Source organism: Sphaerodactylus townsendi, linkage group LG12, assembly GCF_021028975.2.
Source record: "Sphaerodactylus townsendi isolate TG3544 linkage group LG12, MPM_Stown_v2.3, whole genome shotgun sequence".
In the NCBI taxonomy this organism is placed as follows: Eukaryota; Metazoa; Chordata; class Lepidosauria; order Squamata; family Sphaerodactylidae; genus Sphaerodactylus; species Sphaerodactylus townsendi.
In genome coordinates, this window is record NC_059436.1 from 10,082,299 (window position 1) to 10,107,414 (window position 25,116).

At 44.6% G+C, this 25,116-nt stretch overlaps 1 protein-coding gene across 14 annotated transcripts in view; it reads right to left on the bottom strand.

Moving 5' to 3' along the window:
- ROBO3 (roundabout guidance receptor 3) overlaps positions 1-25,116 on the bottom strand; it is a 308,273-nt gene that overhangs the window by 75,311 nt on the left and 207,846 nt on the right. For all 14 annotated transcript variants that reach the window (XM_048512415.1, XM_048512419.1, XM_048512417.1 and 11 more), the window contains one exon: positions 234-391. In XM_048512415.1, the coding sequence (XP_048368372.1) occupies positions 234-391 (158 nt within the window). The remainder of the gene's footprint in view (positions 1-233; positions 392-25,116) is intronic.

Here is a 25,116-nt window from a genome sequence, read left to right on the forward strand (position 1 = left end):
ACTTGATTCTCCTCAACCTCTCTGTTGTATTTTAAACTCATGCCAATAAAAGGTTGATGATGATGATGACTCTCTGATGTCTTAAGGCGAAGGCTTTCACATCATCTCATCCTTTTTTATCTGGAGATGCTGAGGATCAAAACTGGGAGCTTCTGTATCCCAAGCAGGTGCTCTGCCACTGAAATGTAGCCCCACTCTGTTCCCAGATCAAAGGATCTCTTGCAGACTCTCACCGTAATACGCTCCTCCTTATCACTGATTCGGACGTTGTTCTTCTTCCAGGAGATGGTGGGCTCTGGATGCCCTCTTGGTGGGATGCATTCCATCACAGCTGGCTCTCCAGCTGCTACCACAACATCACTGGGAGCCTGGCGGAAGTCATCTCTCAAGACTGCAAGAAAGGGAGAACGGTTATTGTGAGCAGCTTCCCAAAGAGGAACAGCAAAGAGTGGTCAGGAGGCCTGCGATGAGACTCCACAGAAACACATTCCAGATTTGCTGGATTGATGTGGTTGGATCTTTACCCTCACTCCTCTCCACCACAGTGGACTTCTGTCATGTAAGAAAATTAAAATGCAATGCAAAAAAACACCACATATAAATCCTGTGATGCTTAAGCCAACCAGGGGTGGAACAATTTCAAGACAGCCCCCCAGCCTCATAACTAACATACAACCCCAGTCATACTAACAAGGAAGAGAGGGGACATTGTGGGGGGGGGGGGGGGAGAAGCAGATCACTCAGATGAAGCCAACCCCATTGCTGCCTTCAACTGCAGACCTGACGGAACAACTCAGTCATGGAATTGCAATAAATCCCACAGGGCCCTGGTTTCATTTGACAAAGCATCCCACCAAGCCAGAGCTGAAAAAGCTGTGGCCCTAGTTGAGGACAGCCAGACACATTTTGGGCCAGGGTCACCAAAAAGTTGTTATTGGCAGAGTACAGTGCTCTGTAGGGGACACATTGGGAGAGCCAGTCTGGCAGATACGCTGGTTAAGGGCTTTAAATGTTAAAACTAAAACCTTCAACTGACTATTCTATTGTCAACTTTCCATATACATGAGCACACACAACAGTACCAATAAAAGAAAAAAAGAAGAGGAAGAAGAGGAAGAAGAAGAGGAGGAGGAGTAGTATTTTGGATTTATATTCCCTCTTTCTCTCCTGCAAGAAGACTCAAAGGGACTTACAATCTCCTTTCCCTTCCCCCTTCCCCCGAACAAACACCCTATGAGGAAGGGGGGGCTGAGAGAGCTCCGAAGAACTGTGACTATTTGGCCCCAGGTCACTTGCTGGCGTATTAGCTGGAGTGAACAAGCTAATCTGGTTCACCAGAAAAGCCTCCACAGCTCAAGTGGCAGAGTGGAAAATCAAACCCAGTTCTCCAGATTAGAGTGCACCTGCTTTTAACCACTATGCCACGCTAGCTCTCAACCAAAGTCTGCCGTGAGTCCTCCGAATAGACAGAACCACTAAGTGTGAAATACCACTAAGAAATCTACATTACATCCATCCTGTGCCATAGTGAATTCCACAAGCCAACCACCCTTTGAATGAAGAAGCGCTTCTATTCGTCTGTCTAGAATACAGTAATTTCATTTCTAAAAGTTGACCCTATTGTTTAGACAGAGGATACACTAGTGGTATTTAACACTTCCCTGGCTCATTTCCTCTCTCAGCTTTAAGGGCAGCAGGAACAAGCAAAAACACCCACGCAGGAAATGATCTCCAGCGTGGCAGATGCTCCCTTTCCTATTCTTTGTCTGCCCTTCTAGGGCCAACCCGACCATATGGTCTGGAGAGATGCACTCCCATTCGCAGGCAAGGAGAGCCAAGTGCAAAGCATGCCAATTTCCTGTGCCAGCAGGCATCGACTTTTTGGACACTGGTTCCAAAGACATGTAAACTGAACAGCCGAACAGCATCCAGTGCTGAGCTACATCCTCTAAGCGGGACATCACCAGAACTTGTCAAGAATTGGCATTACTGGGGCAGAGAACAAGAATCCTGAGGTAAATCAACAGCGACTGGGGATGCATCAACGCTCCTGAAACTGTCACAGTTGTAAATAACAGGGACTTGTAATCAAAGGGGCATGTGTGCATGAATACAGAGTCATAGGTGAACAGATGGTAGAAATGCTCTAACAAGGTGGTGACTGGCCATGTGGAAACAGGTTCCTGTGCAGTTGCTAACAAGGACATTGTAAAATTACGGTCTGGGTATCGACAAACTTTCTGGATTAGACAAGTCAAGGGCATTTGCAAGAGTCACCATGTTCGACTTGGACAAACTGAGTTCAAAAACACATAGCCTGGACGAATTTGGGCCAATCACTATGTGATAAAAGAGGAGACTATGATGCCAAGTTTTTTGGCCAAAAAAGTGCAAAATAAAGTTTATTAATAATGAGTGGGGGGAAGGTGAACCCCTGTTCTGTGCTTCTTCTCCTTTTAACTGCTGGATATTCATAACAAGAAAATATTGTATTTTCAATGACACCATCTCTGTGCATTTTTCCAGACTTATTTTCTATATACAGACATATAGCGGCCAAAAACGTTGCTTTTTAATTATATTGCAACACCACCACTCCAGTAATAAAAATCTAATTTTAAAAATGAAAAAAGCATTTGTTAAAAACACTCTGGCTCATTCCGCACATGCAAAATAATGCATTTTCAAACTGTTTTCAGTGCTCTTTGAAGCTGTACGGAAAGGCAAAATCCACTTGCAAACAGTTGTGAAAGTGGTTTGAAAACGCATTATTTTGCGTGTGTGGAAGGGGCCTCTGACTTCCACAAGATGGAACAGCGGTGTAAAGTCTGCAGGGAGGGAAGGTGTCCTGCTACCCTTCCCCTCTTGTCTTGCTGATCTTCTGTGGCCACTCCGTGCCTTTTCATTTGTGGACTGATGGGGTCACTCTGAAGGAAAAGGGGGAAAGCATTGCTTGGAGAAAAACCCTTGGAGGGTGGTATAGGGCAGGCAAGGCTCTGATTACCTGCACTCACACTAGGGGTGTGACATATTGCTAACATATTGCTAACATGTTATTCAGCATGGCAGGAGGGGACACCAGCAAAGGAATGGGCAAAGCGAAATGTGAGAGGGGCAGGTTAAGGGATGGAGGGTGAAGAGCTGTCCATGGTGCTACTGACCCAGTACCATATGTATGAAGGGGCCGAAGTACACCCTTTAAAAAAATGAATTGGTTCCTCCCTCCAGGCCATTGGCTAAGCCCAAGTGGGCTTCTGTGGACTTTAAAAATGTATTTCCCACAGTGGTTGTACAACGACAGGGAAGTGTAGTTTTGCCCTGAAAATCATTTGCACCTTCAAGCTCATATTGCTGCTTTGGTCTCATCTTCCTTGATTTCTAGACTGAAAAAATGTGTATTTAGTTCAGGAGTCAGTATTGTATCAGGAAAATTGGTGTCACTGAAGGATACTTAACCATACCGTAACACAGAGAAACAGCATGGTATAGTGGTTAGAGTGTCAGACTAGGATCTGGGCGATTCCTGTACAAATCCCCACTCTGCCAAGGACACTCACTGAGTAACCTTGGCCCAGTCACTCTCTCTCAGTCTAACACACCTCAAAGGGTTGTTGTGAGGATAAGACAGAGGCAAAGGGAAGCAATGTATACCACCCTGATCTCCTGAAGGGAAAGGGAGGATAGATATGCACTAAATAAACATTTGAAATCAGAAGCCACTTTATACCGTCAGATCTTTGGTGCCTCTAGCTCAGTATTGTCTTCTTCACTGAAGGGGCTCTCAAGGTCTTTGGTCTTCCCCAACTGCCCAAATCTTTTAAATAGAGATGCTGAGTGTAATATATCTGGGTCCACAGACAGAATGAGGCATGGATTTAAAACAACTTTTTAATAGGAAGACCAACCCGAACCACTCTTACAACAGTGTCTAAGCCCTATTCTAGGTTATGCGAAATTAAGGTAAGTCTGCAAATTACCAGTTCCTTAATCAAAATTAAGGGAATACCTCTGAACAGGGATTGAATCTGGGACGTTCGGCATGCCATGCATTTTTCCTGCCACTGAGCTATGTTGTTCCCAAACCAGGAAGGGCAACACAGCCATTGCCAGTAAACCTTTAGTCAACGAGACGAATAAACTACGCCTTCCTGCAGGCGGAGGCCTTTAAGTCTATGCCGCCTGGCTGCACCGTCTCTCTCCTGCCCCCAGGAGTGCCTCTGAATTATTAACAGCCTGTAACTCACCACCTTTTCGGCTGCCTCCGGTATTTACCACTGCACAACTAATTATCCCTCCTCGGAGTTGCTCTCTAATCAGCTGCCGCTCGCCAAAATAATTCAGCATTTTATAACCATTACAGAGAAATGTCAGGGCTTTATTGCCCAACTGCCTGTCAGAGACTATTTACAGCGTTGGGGAGACTTCCTCGCCTTTAAAATGTACCTAAGCAGTAGCCCTGGCTGTAGCAGCAACAACAATTCATTTAGCAAGGAGTTTATGGTCCAAATGAGTTCGCCTCTCACTCTTGGCACCTGACAGACCAGGGGCAGTTGTGATTCCTTGAAATAAGGACTGCGGCCTTGAAGCAATTCTTACTGTTTTCTAGCAAGAGTCAGTTAAAGAACCCCCTGGCAGAGACCCTGAGGCAAGGAGAAGATGCTCAAACTTCTGGCAGTTTTTCGTTGTGCATATTTTGTTTTTATTCAAAAGTTTTAAAAAGACATAGTCAAAGGCTGTCTCAGAAACACATCATACTATGACATGTCTCTGAGGATGCCAGTCACCGCTGCAGGTGAAACTTTACGAGCGAGAACCACCAGACCGTGGCCACACAGCCCAGAAAATCCACAACAGCTAGTTTTAAAAATATCTTACAAAAAAAGCAGAGAGTTTTGTGTTTAGAAGAGTTTGGATTTATATCCCCCCTTTCTCTCCTGCAGGAGACTCAAAGGCTTACAATCTCCTTGCCCTTCCCCCCTCACAACAAACACCCTGTGAGGTAGGTGGGGCTGAGAGAGGAAGCCTCCAGAAGCTGTGACTAGCCCAAGGTCACCCAGCTGGCGTGTGTGGGAGTGCACAGGCTAATCTGAATTCCCCAGATAAGCCTCCACAGCTCAGGCGGCAGAGCTGGGAATCAAACCCAGTTCTTCAAGATCAGAGTGCACCTGTTCTTAGCCACTACGCCACTGCTGCTCCTGCATGGTATAACTGAGTGGTGTCGAGAATTAACACTGGCATGGTATAACTGAGTGGTGTCGGGAATTAACACTGGCATGGTATAACTGAGTGGTGTCGGGAATTATAGTCCATGAACATCTGAAGCGCCAGAGTTGGACACCCCTAGTATAACTCCACAACCAGTATTGTCTAGTGGTTAGAGTATAAAACTAGGGTCTGGGACAGTGGTGGCGAACCTATGGCACGGGTGCCAGAGGTGGCACTCAGAGCCCTCTCTGTGGGCATGCACACAAACAGTTTATCATGTGGGAGGGGTGGAAAATTCCCACACACACACACACACACACACACACACACACACACACACACACACACACACACACACACACACATCTAGGCTGGCGTGGACCGCTGGTCACAACGTGTAGATAACCCTGTTGAATGCTGTTAAACTCCACTGATTTTCATGGGAAGAACTAAAGCACAATCCTTTACCTGGGAATAAGCTTGGTTGTTGGCAATAAGGCTTTCTTCTAAACCCTTCTAGGGTCATGATTCACCCATTGACAAGCATTGCATGGTTGCTTCAAAGCAAAGCATTACGCGAGCTACCACCAAGCTTTCTCCCAAGTAATGTGTGCCTTGGACCCAACCGTTTTTTCGAAATTAAAACCTCCATATTCGGGTTAAATTGCCATGTTGGCACTTTGCAATAAATAAGTGGGTTTGGGGTTGCAGTTTGGGCACTCGGTCTCAAAAAGGTTCACCATCACTGGTCTGGGAGAACCAGGTTTGGATCCCCAAACTGTCACGGAAGCTTGGGGATTGACCCTGGGTTAGTCACATACTCTCCATCTAACCTGCCTTGCAGGGCTGTTATGAGGAGAAAACAAAGGAGAAAAGAATGATGCAATCTGCTTTGGGTCTCAATGGCAGGGTAGAACAGAAGTGAAGTCAATAAATAAACAAACAACTGAACAGGGAAAAGAAAATGTAGGGTCAGATACCCTCCTTGAGCTTGTTGTTCGAAAACATTGTAAAGGAAGTCTATTGTTCAAGATTTTGTCCACAAATAAACTGTTACTAGATGAACACTGTAATATGTTTGCTTAGTCAAGCATGCTATCTTCCAAGCATAATATAACTATTCACGCATTGTAGGGATGACTCTACATTTCCAGTAAGTTGCAATACATATTTATGCAGAGTTTTTTCCTGATGGTTGAGGCTCTTTTCCTGAATTAAAACTTGAGGAGCACGTCCTATCAAAATACCCAACTTTATTTTTCACCCTCCCTAGGAGGAGCAGCATTTTGTATCTTAGTGCCCTGAGCCTTCCTCCCTACTGGGATGCATTAAGAGATGCAACAGGTGGCATTGTTTGAAAGCAGAACATCGTGTAACCTCTCTGCTTTGGGAATGACAGAATAATCTGCTCACTTCCAAAACACAGGTGTGGAACAAAGTGAGATTGGGAATGGAAACAGATAAGAACAGGGCAATGAATCATACAGAGATGTACTAGGCAGCCTCCTGTTTGGGTGCAAGTTTGAGCTGACGGGAACAAATGTTCTGACAACTATCTGTATATATACATATATGGAGCTCTGAACCATAAGGAAAGGAGTGATACAAAATGTTTTATTAAATAAATAAAAATAAGTTGACTTGTGCCAAATCAAACCACCAGTCTGTCAAGCTCAGCACTCTTTTCTGGCAGCGGATCTGCTGAGTCCCTTCATTCTCCAAGTTCTCAGGAAGAGAAAGGTCTTTCTCAACAACCTATATTTGGAGAATCTGGAGTCTGAACGTGTTTCCTGATTGACAGAAGGGTGTCTTGTGCCACTGAGTCACATCCTAATTGCAACCTAAAAAACTAAATTTTCTGTTTCTTGAGCAAAAATGTAGCCTCATGAGCTGCAAAGATAAACTCCAAACTAGTTCAAGATGCTGTGTATGCTTTAGAACATAGGTGTCAAACTCGCGGCCCTCCAGATGTTATGGACTACAGTTCCCATCATCCTCTGGCAGCATCATGCTGGCAGGGGATGATGGGAACTGTAGTCCATAACATCTGGAGGGCTGCGAGTTTGACACCTGTGCTTTAGAACATGTCCTCATCCACATATTCAGGAGAATAAGGTGGCAGAAATGACCGCAGGAGAATTTCATCTTTGAGTGTCCCTTTGCGTAAAAATCTTCATGCAATTAGAAAAGGAGGGAAGGAGAAAAATAATACAACAGGGAGAAAGATTCTCTTTGCATTCTGCGATGGCATTCTGTCTGCAATGAGTTTTGAACACATAGGTATGTCTGCAATGAGTTTTGAACACATAGGTATGTTCTAACATGATCCTCCTTGATCCTGTACCTGCAATTTGAGGTGCCTGAAGATTTGGGGGATTGGCTATCTGACAGGGCACCATACATTTCTGTGGACTGAGATAGCCTTGATGGGCACAAGTTGACAGTTGCATTGCATGAAGTAGACCCCACAACTCATTTCTGTATTTTTTTTTAGTTTACCTTTTTAGAGAATAAATATACCTGAGCTCTCTAGAATCTGCTCACGAGGCTAATCTGCTCAAGGTGGCCACTGCAATGTTGCGATTGGTGTCAGGGCTGGACTGAGAACACGTGCTCTGAGGAAATGACTCCATGACAGACATCTGTTTTTCATGCCAAAGGTTCCAGGTTCAATTCCCAGCAACTCCAGTTAAAAGTATCTGTCAGTAGGCCATGAGCTCTTCCACACAATTCATTATAAACATTTTGAGGCGGGAAATAAACACATTTCTTCCATGGAGCTCCACATTTGTTTTTATCCCCAAATGTTTTATTTCTAGCCTTAAAAACGTTTTAAGTGAATCCTCTTTTAAAACAATTCGCCGGTTGGAACGTTTTGGAAACGTCTTCAGTCGCTGTGTGAGATATTGACTACATTTCCCATGCTTCTCTGCTTCCCTGAGCTTCCTCCTTGGCACTATGTCCTGAGCTCTCTCAGTTCCCCCTTGGCTGCTTATTTGCAGCATTTTTCTGTTTGCTTTTTCATTTTGGGGGAGGACATGGGACCAAGTTGGATCTTTGCTCTGATCCAGCAGGGCTCTTGTGCTTTGAATTTTCCCCAGGTAAGCCTCGTAAGCTTATTTAGAATGGAATAACTGGTGCCGGAGTGTAGCCGCTGAGTAACTTGTACTATCTTCTGACTTCCCTGTCAAGGGAAAGGCAAGTGACAGCTTTCCAAACTTGCGCCACCCATCAGCAATTTAGCTAGAGGAGGGGAGTCTGTGCTTACCAAGCATTAATAGCGTGTCAATAAGCCATTTAACTTCAGCCGAGAAATACACCATAAATATTCATATCTAAGAGTAATACACTGAAATAATCTTGCCAGTAATGAGCAATAAAATAGGGATATATTGCGTATTAAATATTTATGCCTGCCGAAACTCTAAAGAGTGTTACTGAGACCTTGACCTGGAGGGAGCTGGTAGCAGCAAGCAGCAACTAAATAAAATGGAGCTTGCGTTTGCAATTCTGTGTACAACTGGGGAGTCACAGATTCCCTGCTGGGGCGCTTGAGTACTGTCTCAGACAAGGCACTTTGATGCTAAAAGTCTCATGTGCCAGCCAAGAATGGGGCCCCTCATGCCTTCCTTCACCATTACAGATGAGTCCGCAATAAGCTGATAGCCCCCCGCCCCCAACCAAAGATGAAAATTCCGGCTCCTGGACACTCCAGTAGGAATTCTGATGCTAGCGAGGCATGCTGATAAGTGGTCCTCAGCTATTGAGCCAGAGGCGTACGTTGGGAAAATGTAGCCTGGTGCAAAATCTGAGTTTTGCGTGCCCCCTCCCCCTGTATGGGTGGCCGCCCTCCCCCACCACGACCAAACAACATTTTTTTTGCACCAGGTCTTGAAGTCAGTGTGTGGACCTGGAGGGAAGGAGGAGGGGCGTGGGGGTGATTTTCTGCCCCCCCCCATGATTAAATGGTTGCATCCTGGGGACATTTGACACCTTATGTGTCCCCCTGGGTGGTACGCCCCTGTATTGAGCCAAACAAAAATGCAAATACAATGGTATAGCATGACCAAAGTGAAGCAACAAATAGTACCACACAAACACTATGCCCTGGGTGCTGGGAATTCAAATATAAAAGCAGGAACACTAAAAGGAAAGTGAATTTAATAAGTTTCATGCAATTCAAGCACGAAGCATCTATACTAGACACAATAAAGTTCTCTGAGTAAATCAGAATCTTTAGACAAATCATTCTCTGATACCCCGTTTGGTACTAGCATGTTTCTTCTCATGCAGCACATGGCAGTTCAGGGGCGGGGCAGTGAGGGGATTTGAATCAGGAAAATGGCGGCATGGATCCAGTTCCTCTGAGAGAATGGTACATCTGCCTGTGGAATAGGGATTGCCAATCTCTTAAAACCCTTCCCCCCCTCCATTTTTAGTGGGGGAAGGAAATCCTGATTACCGACCTCTTGTGTCACATGTAGTTTAGTTCTCAGAGCACAAAGACAACCATTAATAGCTACCATGTAACACCTGTATTCATCCTGTCACACTGCAGTCATGGCGGTGAATGGATTTTATCGATCCCTCCGAAACATGCTAAAAAAATGAAATGAGGATTCTAATCGGCATTGATGCTTCAAGGATGGAACCACCATGATTTCTATGAAGTGAAATAAATATGTGGAAGCAGACACACTCCATCCAACATCACCAACTGACAGCTCCGTAATTTCCTTCTGCTTGCTCAGTTCCTGCCAGGAGCAAAGAGGTATACACAATGAAACTCCACTTCTTGAGAGTCTTCTGGCTTCTTAGATTTCATATGGTTTTGCCCAGTCTCTTTAGAGTACACCTATGCAGCTATTAGGGCCAGACGAGGGGTCCCCAGCTTTCCTGAGCCCATGGGTACATTTGGAATTTGGACACGGTATGGTGGGTACAACAATAAAATAGCTGCCACACAAGGTGGAGCCAGCCACAAAATGACTACTATAGCATAACTTCAGCAACACAATTGTAGATGCTCGTGTTGTGGTGGCAGATAGCACAAATGCGGCATTTGGAAAAAATCTCTAACAGCCGATCAGAACTGTTGCTGAGCAAAAGCCGTATCTGGCCCCATCCACTTTCTACAAGCACTTGACGGGAGCCAAAAAAAGATGCCATCAGGCACCCTGGGCTATACACTTGTTTTATTATTTTTTTGAAGGCAGATTGTTATGATGCTGAGTTGTGGACACCACCAGTTGTTGCATGCATGTACCACACCTGCAGAATTCACACAGCCCTGGGCAAGCAACATCAGGCTAACAAAACGTCAGTCTCCAGTTTCCCTCTGCAAGCCTCTTTTTCCAGCAGCTCCTTCAGCCAAAATCACTCTTTTCTAGCTATCATCCTCGATTTGTCTCAAAACTTTTTCTATTCCGTGTGATAGACAGCTCAAGGCGGCTATTCTTAGCTTCGAATTTTGAGCTTATTCACATCTCCGGGTTTAGCGCTGCCAAAGCCCATCATTCCCCCATGTTCTCCAGTAAAAGAAGTTATTAATAAGGACAGCAGTGAGGCTCCAGTGATCTGTCTGCCAAGGCAAACGAGGCCAGCAAAGGCTGCCCTGAACTTCCAAGAACTTGGAGAAGGACAAATGAAACCACCTTGTTCCCACCACTAACCCTGTTCCGTGCTCGTCGATTGCCATTCCCGGACCACAAAACATCTTGTCCTGCTGATGTAGCATGAAAGCTGTGTGGGGAGGGACTGTTCTCACTTTAATGTTCCCCGCAAGACACAGAGTGCTGTTGGTGCCAACTAAATTGTCACAGAAGTAGTAATTGGAAGCAGCTGCCAGATGGTTCAAGATGGGTGAATTCAAGCAGGCGCGCTCATCATCCAACAGCACGCAAGCGGAGTCTTGTAGCATGCCTACGACAGCCTGCCAGAGATTCCAACATCTGAAAAAGGAACCTCGTGGCTGGAGGCAAGGAGCAACCTGATGAGCGATCATGGTGGGTGCCCAGATGGCAGAGTCCACTTCACACTCAGAAGGAAACAGATGAACACAATGTGACACCCTGCAAGCAGCAGACGAATCGAGACCTCCTGCCCGTTGTACAGACTGGAAGGACTTCTGCCTGTTGGAGGAGTATCTACCACCATAAGCCTTCCCAGCTTCTCCAGTCTTCGACCAAATTACATCAAAAGCCACAGCAAGAGATCAACAAACAGACAGCATAAGAAAACCCATTTGCAAAACTGAAAATATACAATGTCTAGGCCAGGGGTAGGGAACCTGCGGCTCTTCTGCCCTTTGCACTGCGGCGCTCCTGAGCGAGCCGCTATTTACCGCTGGTTCTCCCATCGCCAGCCACGGCAGGCAGCAGGGCAGATGGTCCCAACCAACTGCGAAGTGGCGGTTGGAGCCCGCGCCATGAGCTTCTTTGCCTCTGCGCCTGCCCGTTGGAGCGAGGCGAGGCTTCCTAATGGCGGCTGGCGAGGCCGAGCAGCTGGCTACTATCCTTGCCCCAGCCCTGCGGTGGTAGACGCATCATAAGCTTCTCAGAATGAGCGGAGTAAAAGGTAAAAAAACCCCAGCCATATACAGTGTTATCTTTATTTTTAAATGTCAAAAAATTATTTGCGGCTCCAAGTGTTTTCTTTTCCCATGGAAAACGGGTCCAAATGGCTCTTTGAGTGTTAAAAGTTCCCTACCCCTGGTCTAGGCGAAGGCTTTCACAGCCGGAATCAACTGGCTGTTGTTGGTTTTCCAGGCTGTGTGGTCACAGTCTGGTAGTTTTTGCTCCTAAAGTTTCGCCCGCATCTGTGGATGACATCTTCAGAGGCATGTCATGGTGAGACCGTGGCCACACAGCCTGGAAAATCTGCAACAGCCAGTTGAAAATATACAGTTTAACTCTACAGATAACGGACAGGTTAATTACTTATCCATAAAGTTTTTGAAGCCCCAAAACAGGCTGGTGAATTGATGCACACAAGGCCTCACAAGTAATAAATATACACAGGATCACACTGTGTGATAGCTTTAGTGAACTGGCATAAATCCGTGCTAGGTTTTCCCTACTGGCAACTGTTCACTTCTATCATTTCCCTTCCTGCAAAACATCTCTAATAAGTTCTTTAGTCTGGTAGAAACATGCAGATGGAACAGTGTGAGAAAATGTGGAAGAAAGATGTAAAGTTCACAGCATGTTGTAGCTTGAAGGAAAATTATTATAAAATGATGTATAGATGGTGTTTGATGCCAAAAAAATTGGCAAAGATGTATAAAGGTATGTCTAACAGATGCTGGAAATGCCAACAACAAGGGGTCTTTGTTTCACATCAGGTAGATGTGTAAAGAGGCTAAATTCTTTTGGGACATGATATTGAAAGAATTACAAAAGATTCTGAAGACAACAATTGTGAAAAAAAAACCTGAGGCTTTTTTGTTGGGAATTATGGGAGATGATATTCAAAATCAATACCTCCATGGCTGGCTCCATTGGAGCCTCTTTAATTACCAGCAGGCTTTCTAGAATATGAATCCAAGCTAGAGGACCTTAATACACTGAGACTGAAAGCTGGACAAGTGCCCACTTCTAGGCCCCGGAGTCATTCCTGTATATGCATGGGTATGCAAATAGGCATTAAGGCCAATTCTACACATGCAGCAGTATGAGAGAGTGAAGTGGGCTGTACCATTTTAGGTTGCAGGTGGGGGATACTTTTTCCACATGCTCCATGTAAAATAAAATAAATCCTCAAGAAAAAGGAATCAACAAAGATTCTTGACCCAACTGTCCTCTTATAGTACTGGGTTTCTCTCTCTCTTTTTATTTAAGGAAAACATTCAAACATGTGATCACTTTCCCCTGCAGCTGACGTGGCACACTCCACTGTAGCACCTCACTCTACTGCACATGTAGAAGAGGGCCTGGGTTTCCATGCACTGCAAAGACTATTTCTTAAAAGTCAACATGACCCAGTAAAATATCTAAGGAAAATGTAGCCTGGAGCAAAATCTGAGTTTTCTCCCCCCCACCACCCCTGGTATGGTCAGCTGCCCTCTCCCACCACGACCAAACAATTTTTTTTGCACCAGGTCTTAAAGTCAGTGAATGGACCCAGGGGTAAGGAGGACGGGTGTGGGCGACGATTTTCTACCCCTCACGTGACTAAATCGCCGCAGCCCGGGGACATTTGATCCCATATATCCCCCTAGGCCCGTGGTGGCGAACCTTTGGCACTCCAGATGTTATAGACTACATTTCCCATCAGCCCCTGCCAGCATGGTCAGTGGATGGGGTCCATAACATCTGGAGTGCCAAAGGTTCGCCACCACTGCCCTAGGCCAAGGGGCTGAAGCCTGTGGCTCTCCAGATGTTCATGAATAACAATTCCCATCAGCCCCTGCCAGCATGGCCAATTGGCCATGCTGACAGGGGCTGATGGGAATTGTAGTTCATGAACATCTGGAGAGCCGCAGGTTGCAGACCTCTGCCCTAGGCAGTACACCCCTGATGTGATCCCTCCTTGTAGGGTGAGCAGCAGCAAAGCAGCTGCATCACATCTTTTATGAATACCTTTGCCAATCTCAGCTAGTCAAGGGGGAGAGCAATCCAGATGTGTGCCCTGAAGGCTCTTTCCCAGCAGTAACCCCTGGTTAAAAAGGAAGGGTTAATAGCTTACCTTGCGCCCGGTGAATGATCTATTCCGTAATTAGATCTCTGCAGGAGATTTCTCTAAATATCACAGACAGGCGTTGAGTACCACTCCCTCACTATCCAAATATAATTAATAAGTATGGGAAGATGCAATTAGCTAGCAGTAACCCTGATAATCTAGATCAATGGCTGGCAAATCCTTAATGAAGTGTTAAATTGGGTCTGTCTCCCAACAGCACAAGTCCCCCAAAGGCTGTTTCAGTGATGGATTTTGTGCTTTTTGCGCCTCGGGCTGGGATAAGATTATTCAAAGAGACTGATGAAGCTCCAGTAGAGCCAGCCATTGAAAAAAAAACCAGCTGAATGGCCCATCTGGGCTGGTGGGAGATTCCTGTTCACAACAGCGCTCTTGTTCATACAAGTCAACCAAGGGGAAAGCAAAGTCATCCCAGGCATAAGCTCTGATCTGTTCCTTCATACTATTCCCAGGGCCCAAGAATATCAATTCCCAGACGCGCCATGCAAATACCTTTAGAGGCACTTGATGCAAGAGAAAGCCCATGGTCCTAGGAAAACTTCAGAACAGAAAGCGTAGCTTTTTCTTCCCCTTTCCACAGTGCACTCGGACTGCTTTGATGTGTTTCAATGTCACAGCTTCCCTCTCCAAGGAAACGGGGAAAATATAGCTCTGCACTTAATCCTCTGTTACTGTCGCCTAGTCCTCTAATAGAATGATACTCTTCCAGTTTCTTTGGGGGACGTTGTGGCTGTAAAACTAATTTAGATTTGGAGCGCTGATTGACTCTCATGACTGTAGGGAGAGGCATTGTGACACACCATCCATTAGAGTCTCAGGCTTGGTCTAGACAGACCCACCGTCACAAGGAAATTTTTTGCTTTCACATGATGTATTTGTTTGTTGATAAGAGTCACCAGGTACATTTGTTGCCTGCCACTTCAGGAATCCACCTCAAAAAATTGAGCTGATCTATGAAGAAATTAGATCATTTGAAATATGCTCGCAAGGACAAGGAATCTGACTTTTGGTATCTTCCACAACTGAGTTCCGATTCCAAACTAGTTGAAAGAATGGAGACTCTCTAGCTCTCTCTGTGCCATATCCTTGAAAATGTTATTGCTTCTACAACTTCCTGTAGAAAGCAAACAATGACATATGGGATAAGGAAGTTCTGGAGCTTCCAGAGAAGCGAGGGAAACACATTTAAGAGGAAGGGTTTTAAAAAATCTCCTTATACCTAGAGTTGTTGATCTCCAGGCGGGGCCTGGAAATCTCTCAGAGTTATGACTGATCTTCAGACCACAGAGATCAGTTCCCCTAATGGTGGCTTTGAAAAGTGGACACTAAGGCACGGTACTCTGTTGAGGTTTCTTCCCTCCCCAAACCCCACCTTCCTAGGCTTCATCCTCCCAATTTCCAGATATTTACCAACCTAGAACTGGCAACCCTACTTATACCATGCAATGCAGATGATCATTTGTTGTATATACTTATCCCAGACATCAGTTAGAAATGAGTTTAAAATATGGGATAGATCTGGACTCAGAAATCAGAAGAGGGTAGGAGTTAGACAGAATTTCTGTTGGTTCGGTCATCTATATTTCTGAGGAGCTTATCCCTATTAACTCTCTTTGGTCCCTTTGTGTTTGGATCTCTGGTTCCTCCTGCATCTACATTCACAGTTCCTACTCTTTTTTTCCTGACCTCAACTTAGACTAGTTTGACTGCTTCCTTGAATGTTCCCCTTAAATAAAGAGAGAGAGAGAGAAACCCAGTACTATAAGGGGACGGTTGGGTCAAGAAGCTTGTGGCATAAGATTCTGGAAAAGGGCAGGCATCTCTAGAGGAGGACTGGGTAATTAACCTGTATTTATTTTAAATGACTCAATAGGGCACTTTTCTGATAAACAAATAGTAACCAGCAAATTCAAACTATACAACTGCATATGATCAGCAACCATCACATTACCAGAGCCTGAAACAATTACTCAAACCTTTTGAAACAATTCAAGCTTGTGTCTTTTTCAGAGCATTGCCAAAAATGTCATTTCCTGTATTTGTCCAGAGAGCCTATTTGACAGTACCTGCTACTGAAAAAAATCTGAGTATGGAATCAGCAACTCTTGCTGCAATGAGTGCTAACACTAGAAGAGGTGTCCAGTAATAAAGTGAATTCTTAATTAAAACCAAGATTTTGAATTGAACTCAGAAGCAAACTGGAAGCATAAGACTTTTGAATGTCTTTTCATGTCATTTAGCATGCATGCCAAACATCTACTGATAAACCAACTTTCCATGAATGCAACTGATCGTAGACCTATCATTTTTGTTTTGCATCAACAAACACCTTAACATATGGTTCAATAATAATAATAATGACCATCATTGTCACCCTGTACATCAAAGGCAGTTCCCAAGATACTGTCAAAATCCAGTAAGACTAAGGAACACAAACCAGATGGACACTACCCAGGTAAAGAAATGCTGGGTGATGTAACCTATAACCACCACTCTGGGAGCAGCCTGGTTTTCAGGCAAACAAAGCACTGATTGAGATGTCCTTTGCATAGAAAGTTACCCAGAAGCTACTTGTTTCCCTATCTGTGACCTAGCCCTGACCTCGTGTTAGTAAAATGTGGGCCCGTTGACCTCATGCTAAGCTTCAGGCTGAATTTTATATCTCTTATCTAGTTCAAACATATAAAAAAATCAGACTACCCTACAATCATCTTCTCCTAAGGAGAGATAATCTCAACAGTAGCTACAACAAAAGAAAGAGGGTGGCAGGTAACATTCATTCAATCCCCATCCCTATGGGCAAGAAGATCAAAGGGGTTATGTTGTCCCGAAACACTCTATGTCCACAGGGGAAAAGGTCCTTCATCAGGCTCCCATTCAAATGGTCAGAAAAGAATCCCCTTTCCCGAAAGAGTAGACAGCCAAAGTTGGAACACCTTCCACTTTCAGACGGGGTTTGCAAAGCATTCTTTTAATAGGAAACTGCCTTATAGTGAGCCATTGATCCCACAATTGTTTACAGTGATTTCATGGACACTCTTTATCACAGTTGCACATTTTGGTTAGCCTTGGTTGAAAGGCGAAAGTTGTGCTCTCCGCTGCCCAACTAAGATGGAGGAGAGGGTCTGGTCTCTGTCATTACGACTATAAAGATAAGCTATGAATATAAGAAAAGCCTGGATCAATACACAGTGGCCCTGAAAGGCTTGGAAGTCCCATAAATAGAGAATAGCCTCTGTGCTGCGGCCAGTACACAGAAACTTGGAGTTACAGGTACATTGCTTCTGAGTATGGAGGTTCTAATCAGTCAGCTTCTCTGATAGCTGCTGATGGACCTCCTGCCATACATTTGTCTGATGCATCTTTAAATTCAATCCTTGTAAAGTCTCCGGATGCACCTGGAACCAGCAAGAAGCCTCATATCTCTGACTGATTCCACAGCTTCAAATCTGTCAAAAATCTGGTCATCTATTAATTTGTACTGGGGCAGGAGCTCGCAAATTTAAACATATACTCCAGTGATGACTTGGACGGTATACTGGTGGATCCCTACCCTAAGTAGCTCTTTTCCTTTCTCCATGGCCAAAAGAGTTGCCAGCTCCAGCTTGGTAAATTCCTGGAGATTTGAGGACTATGGCTTGGGTGGTTGGAGATTGGGGAGAGAAGGAAGTAAGGATGTGACACCACTCTAGGACCTCTATTTCTCTTGTTTCCTGTGGTATACAATAGAGTCTACCTTACGCAGTAGCCTTTTCCTCCAGGGGGCCTGATCCCTGTACAACTAGTGATCAGTTGTAATTCTGGGACAAAACCGGTCTCATCTGAAGGTTAGTAATCCTAATGACCAAATACTTACAGAATAAGTTGTGGCAAAGAAGCAAATAGATTCTCAGTAGGTTACAAGTCAGCATTTGGGCATGTTACAAAATTCAGCATTTATTTTTGCAGAAATTGAGCTATTTGGTACAGATTTTTTTTTAATGTTGAAAAAGTGTGCAGCATTTCTGGATTTCTAACCCAGTAGGTCATTTATGTATTTATTGTGTTTACATCCTGCTTCTATCAGATGATTGTCTTCCAAGGCTGCTCCCATCAATCAAGAGATGCCACCTCCTGACCTCAGGCTTGCAAAGGCAAAAAAGCAAGACACAGAAGGAAGAGGAAGGCTGAGTTTGGTCTGACGCTGTTAGCCACAAATTCTTTTCCTGGTGCTTTTCACAAAAGTATTCGGATATTAGGGTTACTAACCTTCAGAGAAGGCAGTATCCTTCTGCAATTTTTGTGCAAAGTTTGAGCAATGTTGTTTTCTAAAGGGGGCCAAGGAGAGGAATCCAGCTTTCTGCAGCTGTACTTCATTCGCGTTCATACCACAGCCCCAATAATATGCAACTTCTGTATGTGCAGATCCCACAATCTTTGGCTTAGCCTTTTTCGGTGGTCACACAGGATACCTCCCTCCTTTTTCACCAGCAGAAGATCTGGTTGGATCCAATTCCATGGGAGGGTGGGGATGCAGCTTTTCAGAGGGCATTAAACATCTGGCTACTGATGGAGCCCAAAGATGGCTTCCCCCTCAGGCTGACCATTCGTGGACATTACAGCAGAGTTTTTAAACACAGCAAGCCAAGCCTAAGAAGCAAATCACGCAACAATCCAAATCATGGATTCTAATCTGGAGAACTGGGTTCGATTCCCCACTCTTCCACCTGAGTGGCAGAGGCTTATCTGGTTCACCAGATGTGTTTCTGCACTCCTACATTCCTGCTGGGTGACCTTGGGCTAGTCACAATTCTTGGGAACTCTCTCAGCCTCACCTACCTTACAAGGTGTCTGTTGTGGGGAGAGGAAGGGAAAGGAGCTCGTAAGCCACCTTGTGTCTCCTTACAGGAGAGAAAGGTGGGGTTTAAATCCAAACTCCTCCTCCTCCTCCTCTTCTTCAGTACCTTCTTCATGTGTTTTCATATGTTCCTTGCAGCCTTGCAGCATCTGAAGAGGAACTTCTGATTGATAAAAGGACAGCACAAATGGGCTTGGAATGGCGGAAGAAGAACTCCAACCTCCCCCAGGATTTTCCTCACATAAAGACCATGCAGGGGAGTTATTTCACCAATTTTGTTGCTCCACATAGAGTATCTGGGCATATGGAGCAGCAAAGTCTGCGAAACAACTTCCCTTGCATGGTTTTCCCATAACAAAACTGCTGGGGGAAAGGGGGAGCCTTTTCTCCCCCTGTGGTTGTCATTTGGCCTCTCCATTTTTTTTAAAGAATTGGTTTCTTGCGCTGCACAAGACCAAAATTAGTTTGGCTCTAATTCTAAGTTAAGTAACATGAACTCGCTTCTCTGGGCCACCCTCTCTCGGGCAGTCTGTGCTCTCCCAAGCACACTAACAGAGCAATCCTATGCATGTTTACGAAGAAGTTAGCCTGGCTGTAGTCAGCGGCATTTACCCCTAGGTGAGCATGCCAAAATGAGGCGAGCAGGCAATCTGTCCCATTCAGCCTCATGCTGTGGCCAGCCATGCTTGTCCATTCTGTTTTTTCATGCTGTCTTGATTAGCAGTCATTTAAACTCCTGTTCTCCCAAACAGGAAACATATCCACTGTGTCATTTGACACTTGATATGGGAACAGCCACCAGGTCCTGAACCATGTGGAATATTAAAATTCATGGAGCAAATGAGGCACACATCCCATTTTTTATGGAGATGTCCTGTCCAGTGTTCAATGTACTGCCTGTCCCAGTTTGGAGGGCTCAGAAACAAATCCAAAATAGTCCTGTCAAATCAAGCTTCTTTATCTTGTTTTAAAGTTTGGGCAGCTTAAAAGAAAAGAAAACCCAGATCTGCTCTCTGCCAAATTAACTTTTATGCCAGAAAGCCAAACTCTATACAAAAAAATTTCTTGTATTGTTGAAGGCTTTCACAGCCAGAATCACTAGGATGTTGTGGGTTTTCTGGGTTGTATGGCCACGTTCCAGTAGTATTTTTTTTCTGGTGTTACCCCTGCAGCTGTGACTGGCTGTCAGCCACTGATGCAGAGGAAAGATCAGGAGAAAATACTACTGGAACACCGCCATACAACCCAAAAAACCCACAACACCCTACAAATATCTTGATCTTTGACAACTGGCCAAGGGCAGCCATCTGGAGTACCCATCTTGCTACCCGTAACACAATGCCTATATGTTTAGCCAATGGCCAAAGTTCTCATCTGTACATACTCACAATAGGAACTGTCCCTTACATAAAACTTCCTTAATTAACACTTACTTAATCCTGCTGGCTAGAAGTAGCCAAGTAATATCTCACTGAGTTTGTTCTTCTTAATTCCACTGACAGGTACTTAAGGCCTGGGTGTGCTTAGAGGCAGGAGCCCTTGACTGTGAACTGAAGAACAAGAACCAAAAGTCCTTTTGTACTTTCACTCTTAACCAGGTGGGTGTGGCCTAGAGATGGGCAGCCAATGGCATAGCAGTGAGAAAGTCTTAGCCGCCTCCATTTCTTTTCCTGTCTGTTTCTGTTGTCTTTATATTATAAGCTGCTTTGAATGCCCATTGGGAAGAAAAGCAGGATATAACAAACTGCTCGTTGTACACCATCTAGTGAAGGTAAGCACTGGATCAGGGTGTGATTTAGCGGAAGGCAACCTGAGCAGCTTCCTTAGCTTCAAGTGGCCTCCAGTCTCAGGCAACCAAGTCCTCTCGGCAGCTGAAATGAATAGTACAACGAGTATTCATCCTCCCATATGAACCTGGCAGTATTGACACGCACGGCTAGCACTGAGTTAGTGTTTGTGGGGGAACGTTTGGCGGAGAAAGTTACAACAAAAAGCGCCCACTCAACAAATGTTGTGGGCAACAGTGAGATGATCGATGACATGAAAGTAGTCAAATATCATGAGACTGAAAGGTCTCAAGTCCCAGTTAAACACAATGTTTTCCGTTTTGCTGTTTTTGCCATTAACCAGCCTTTTCATATTGTGTGGCAGAATAAATGGCACATCAGAGTTATGTAGGGGGCCACGAGCACGCTAAACATTAAGGTATTTGAAAGATGAGCAGAGAAAAAACCAAGGATCCTCCTTGCCTATGGCATCATTTGATCTACAACCTGCACATCATAAATATTGAGTCAATATTTGTGCCCATGGGTGAAATAACATAGTAGTTATGGAAACAGAAATCATCACAAGGAATAACTGCTTGAGTCAGGCAATGATGCCCAGTGTAGCTTGTTAGGTAACCTGACTTGCCATCTAAGTAACATTGTACTTTGGTGACAATCCTTCTCATATTGCAAGTTCAACCAAATCTGTTCAGACAGAGGCATGCCTAAGGCCTGAGCCACTCATGCAAAGAGGTGAGGCAGTCTTGAGGGCATAGATCAGTGGTGGCGAACCTTTGGCACTCCAGATGTTATGGACTACAATTCCCATCAGCCTCGGCCAGCATTGGCCATGCTGGCAGGGGCCGATGGGAGTTGTAGTCCATAACATCTAAAGTGCCAAAGGTTCACCACCATGGGCATAGATTGTACCACTTCAGGCTCCCTTAAACACAGGATCCTTGAAGGTGCATGGAATGTAGTGGACCATGCTAGAACCCTTCTTGAGATTTCCATAAAGGGTCCATGACCTTTACAACCAGGTATAGAATGTATTACCAGTTACTGTATGCATGATTTTGCTGCCACTGTATTGTATACTTACGTAATTCCATTTTCTTCTGGTTTAACATGTCATTTTAATACTAACACATTGTTCAGAGTTCTGCTTTGTTTTAGATTTTTGAAATCCCAGCCTTATTACATTGCTTATTGCCTATTTGAGGTCTCATCCTGTTGATTATGTTGACTTAAACTGTATAATCCACCTTGAGTTTCAATGAGAAGGATGACTGTATATGATGTAAATAAAGGAAAAATACAATAAAAATAAATATTCTGGGTTTTTTTCCCTGCATGCAAGAAAATACATTCTTTTTTACGTGCAATGAAATATTAATATCGATAATTATGTTAAGCAGAGTAAAGAGTGCAACAAAAGGAGCCCACATGCTGTGTGTTTATATAAAAATGCTCTACTAAATAACACTAGACAGGAAGAGAATACACAGACAGAAAATAATAGCACAATTCTATGACTATCTAAGTGGCATCTTAGCTACATCATAACCAGGCAAGAAGAAGATAGAAGAGAAAGTAAGTGGAGAACAAAGGGCAGTAAACTTTTATCCCAAACTCCCCCTTTGCTGAATACATGACACAGGGCACATCTTCATTGACACCCAATGGTCAAACAAATACTCTAGGTATTATGCAAAAGATACCTACATTCTAGAAAGACCCTTTATACTTGAACTCCCATTTGCTACATGCTAGTCTAATTATTTGGTAGCAAGCAAGCAAACAAACAAACAGCGAGTTAATTTTTTTCATGACTAAGGGTGCTGGCACTGACTAAATTCAATAATATGGGAAAGCATTAGAAGTGGCAAAAAAAAGTCCCCTACCTGCAGTCTGATGTAGTACAATCCATTTACCAGTTGCATAGCCTACTTCTTCATTCTGGTACATGTGGGGACCAAACACAAAATCATGTCTGCAAGACCTCAGTGTTGTAAATAATCCACATGCTCTGATGTGCCTAACTGTGAATAGGATTGCAATGGGCATTCCATTGTGTCCAATAGGGCTAAACCAGGGGTCTGCAACCCGCGGCTCCGGAGCCACACGTGGTTCTTTCAGCCTTATACTGCAGCTCCGCATGGCCTGGAGGTTGGAGGGTAGCGTGGGCGTGTCCCTCCAGCCCTCCAGAGCAGCGCTGGAAGGAAAGGTGAGTGGAGGGGCTGAAGTGGAGGCGGCTCTGGCTCGGTAGATCTTCGGGGCCATGGAAAACAAATGGCTCTTTGGGTGGTAAAGGTTGCTGACCCCTGGGCTAAACAGTCTGTGGATTCTTGCAGGATCCTGGCATTTAACATTTATATTCTACTTTTTATTATACTCCTCAGAGGTTGCATATGAACCAGAATTTGGCTAACTCTAGTTTATGCTATTATTGGGCTGTGCTTTGATTTGCTGATCTGTTTTAAACTGTTAGCCACCTTGGGGGTCTTGCAGACCTGAGGCCAGACCTATTTCTGAAGCTGCATTTTCCAGAGAGAGGTGCATCCTCATGGGATTGGTTTGACCTTTCAAACCATGCAATTCTAAACAGAGCTACCCACTTCCAAGACTCAGACTAGACTACTTTTATGGGTCTAACCCATGGATGGAAGGATGTGCAGTGTGGAGGGGTTAAGGAGGGCTTGTGGCCCACTCTGGTGCCTTTCCAAGTGCCAATGTGGCCATGTGGCAAAGGAACCATCTGTCAGCACTTAAAAAGGCACGGTGGGGGAGAAAAGCACCTCAGCCCACCACACTGCAGGCTAATCCCTTTACAGCATTTTTAAATCAGTTCAAAATGAAGGCAACAGCCACAGCTGACACATCTGGTTTGGCCCTCAGTTTGTTGAAGGCAACGGGCTTAGAAGGGTGGAATTTAGGATGGCAAACTTGGCTACTAGCAAACATAGTGGGGTTATACTTCCAATCTTTACTGCTCTTTGTTGCTAACTGAGCGTACAGAAGGTAACCAGATAGATGCTACTTATAGATACAAATCCTAATTTACATTTGCATGCAAAAGCCCCCCCCCCCCCATTTCCTTCTGTTTTAAAATGCATTTTATTCACTTGCCTAATTAAACTTTTTAAGCACAATTTTCTGACTGGGCTCAACCCGAATGGAAACGGTTGCATTAGCATGCACAAAAACTGCATTTTAAAACTGTTTTAATATTAGTGAAATAAAATTACCTTAAATACATTTGATTATACATTAAAGCAAAGAGCTGAAACTGGAGGTAGTAATTAAGGCGAAAGCTTTTGTGCCGGCAGCGAGTTTGAAAGCTCTGACAGTTGGGAGGAAAGATGTGAATGCCGGCATTGAAATCCATTGTGGAGGCTAAAAAACCCCCATCATGTGACAGGATCCATCACTCACAGCAGTCAATAATACAGCTCCCATTCCCTTTAGCGACCAGTCACTGATGCAGAAGTCTCATAATCCCAACAGCTGGATAGCCAAGTAAATGCCTACAGTGACTGAACATGTACTTGTTTTTATCCTAGCTGAACATACACATGAAGCTGAATCAGACTATTGGTCCCTCATGTTTAGTATTGTCTACTCAGACTAGAAGTCCTTCTAGAAGAGAGCCCGTGTGGTGTAGTGGTTAAGAGCAGGCGAACTCTAATCTGGAGAACCAGGTTTGATTCCCCACTCTCCACTTGAGCTGTCAAGGCTTATCTGGGGAACCAGATTAGCTTGTGCACTCCAACACATGCCAGCTGGGTGACCTTGGGCTAGTCACAGTTCTTAGGAGCTCTCTCAGCCCCACCCACCTCACAGGGTGTTTGTTGTGGGGGGAGGGGAAGGGAAAGGAGATTGTAAGCCCCTTTGAGTCTCCTTACAGGAGAGAAGGGGGGGAATATAAATCCAAACTCTTCTTCTCTTAGAAGGGTGGAACTGTTTAGGATGGCAAACCTAAACCTATGTGGTAGGCTTCATTCATGGTGCTCCTGATTGGTCACACAGTCTAATTGAAAAGGATTTTGACTTTGATCTTGGAGTAGAAGGTTCATCAACCCACACTTTGTAGAACATCCCAGGTTTACAGTGCAATTCTATACAGAGTGACTCCAGTTTAAAACCACTGCTTACACCTGCTCTTAACCACTACGCCGCTGCTGCCACTTGGACACAGACAGACACATGAACAAGCCACCATCTTGTTGAGTTTGGCTTAGTACAGGGGTAGGGAACCTGCGGCTCTCCAGATGTTCAGGAACTACAATTCCCATCAGCCTCTGTCAGCATGGCCAATTGGCCATGCTGGTAGGGGCTAATGGGAATTGTAATTCCTGAACATCTGGAGAGCCGCAGGTTCCCTACCCCTGGCTTAGTAGGTTTCAACAGCATTCATTACACCATTCAGGCTCCTGATGTAGATCATACGTCTCTGAGTCTCATTTTCAGTTGCTCTTATCTGTCTCATGTACTGGTTCTTTTCCTGTCACCCAGATCTTCCGTTAACAGGCTTCCAAAAGGGAACAGGCCATGATAAAGCAATTGGATCCTGCTTGCCATACATCACCCATATCCTATTGCCATCCC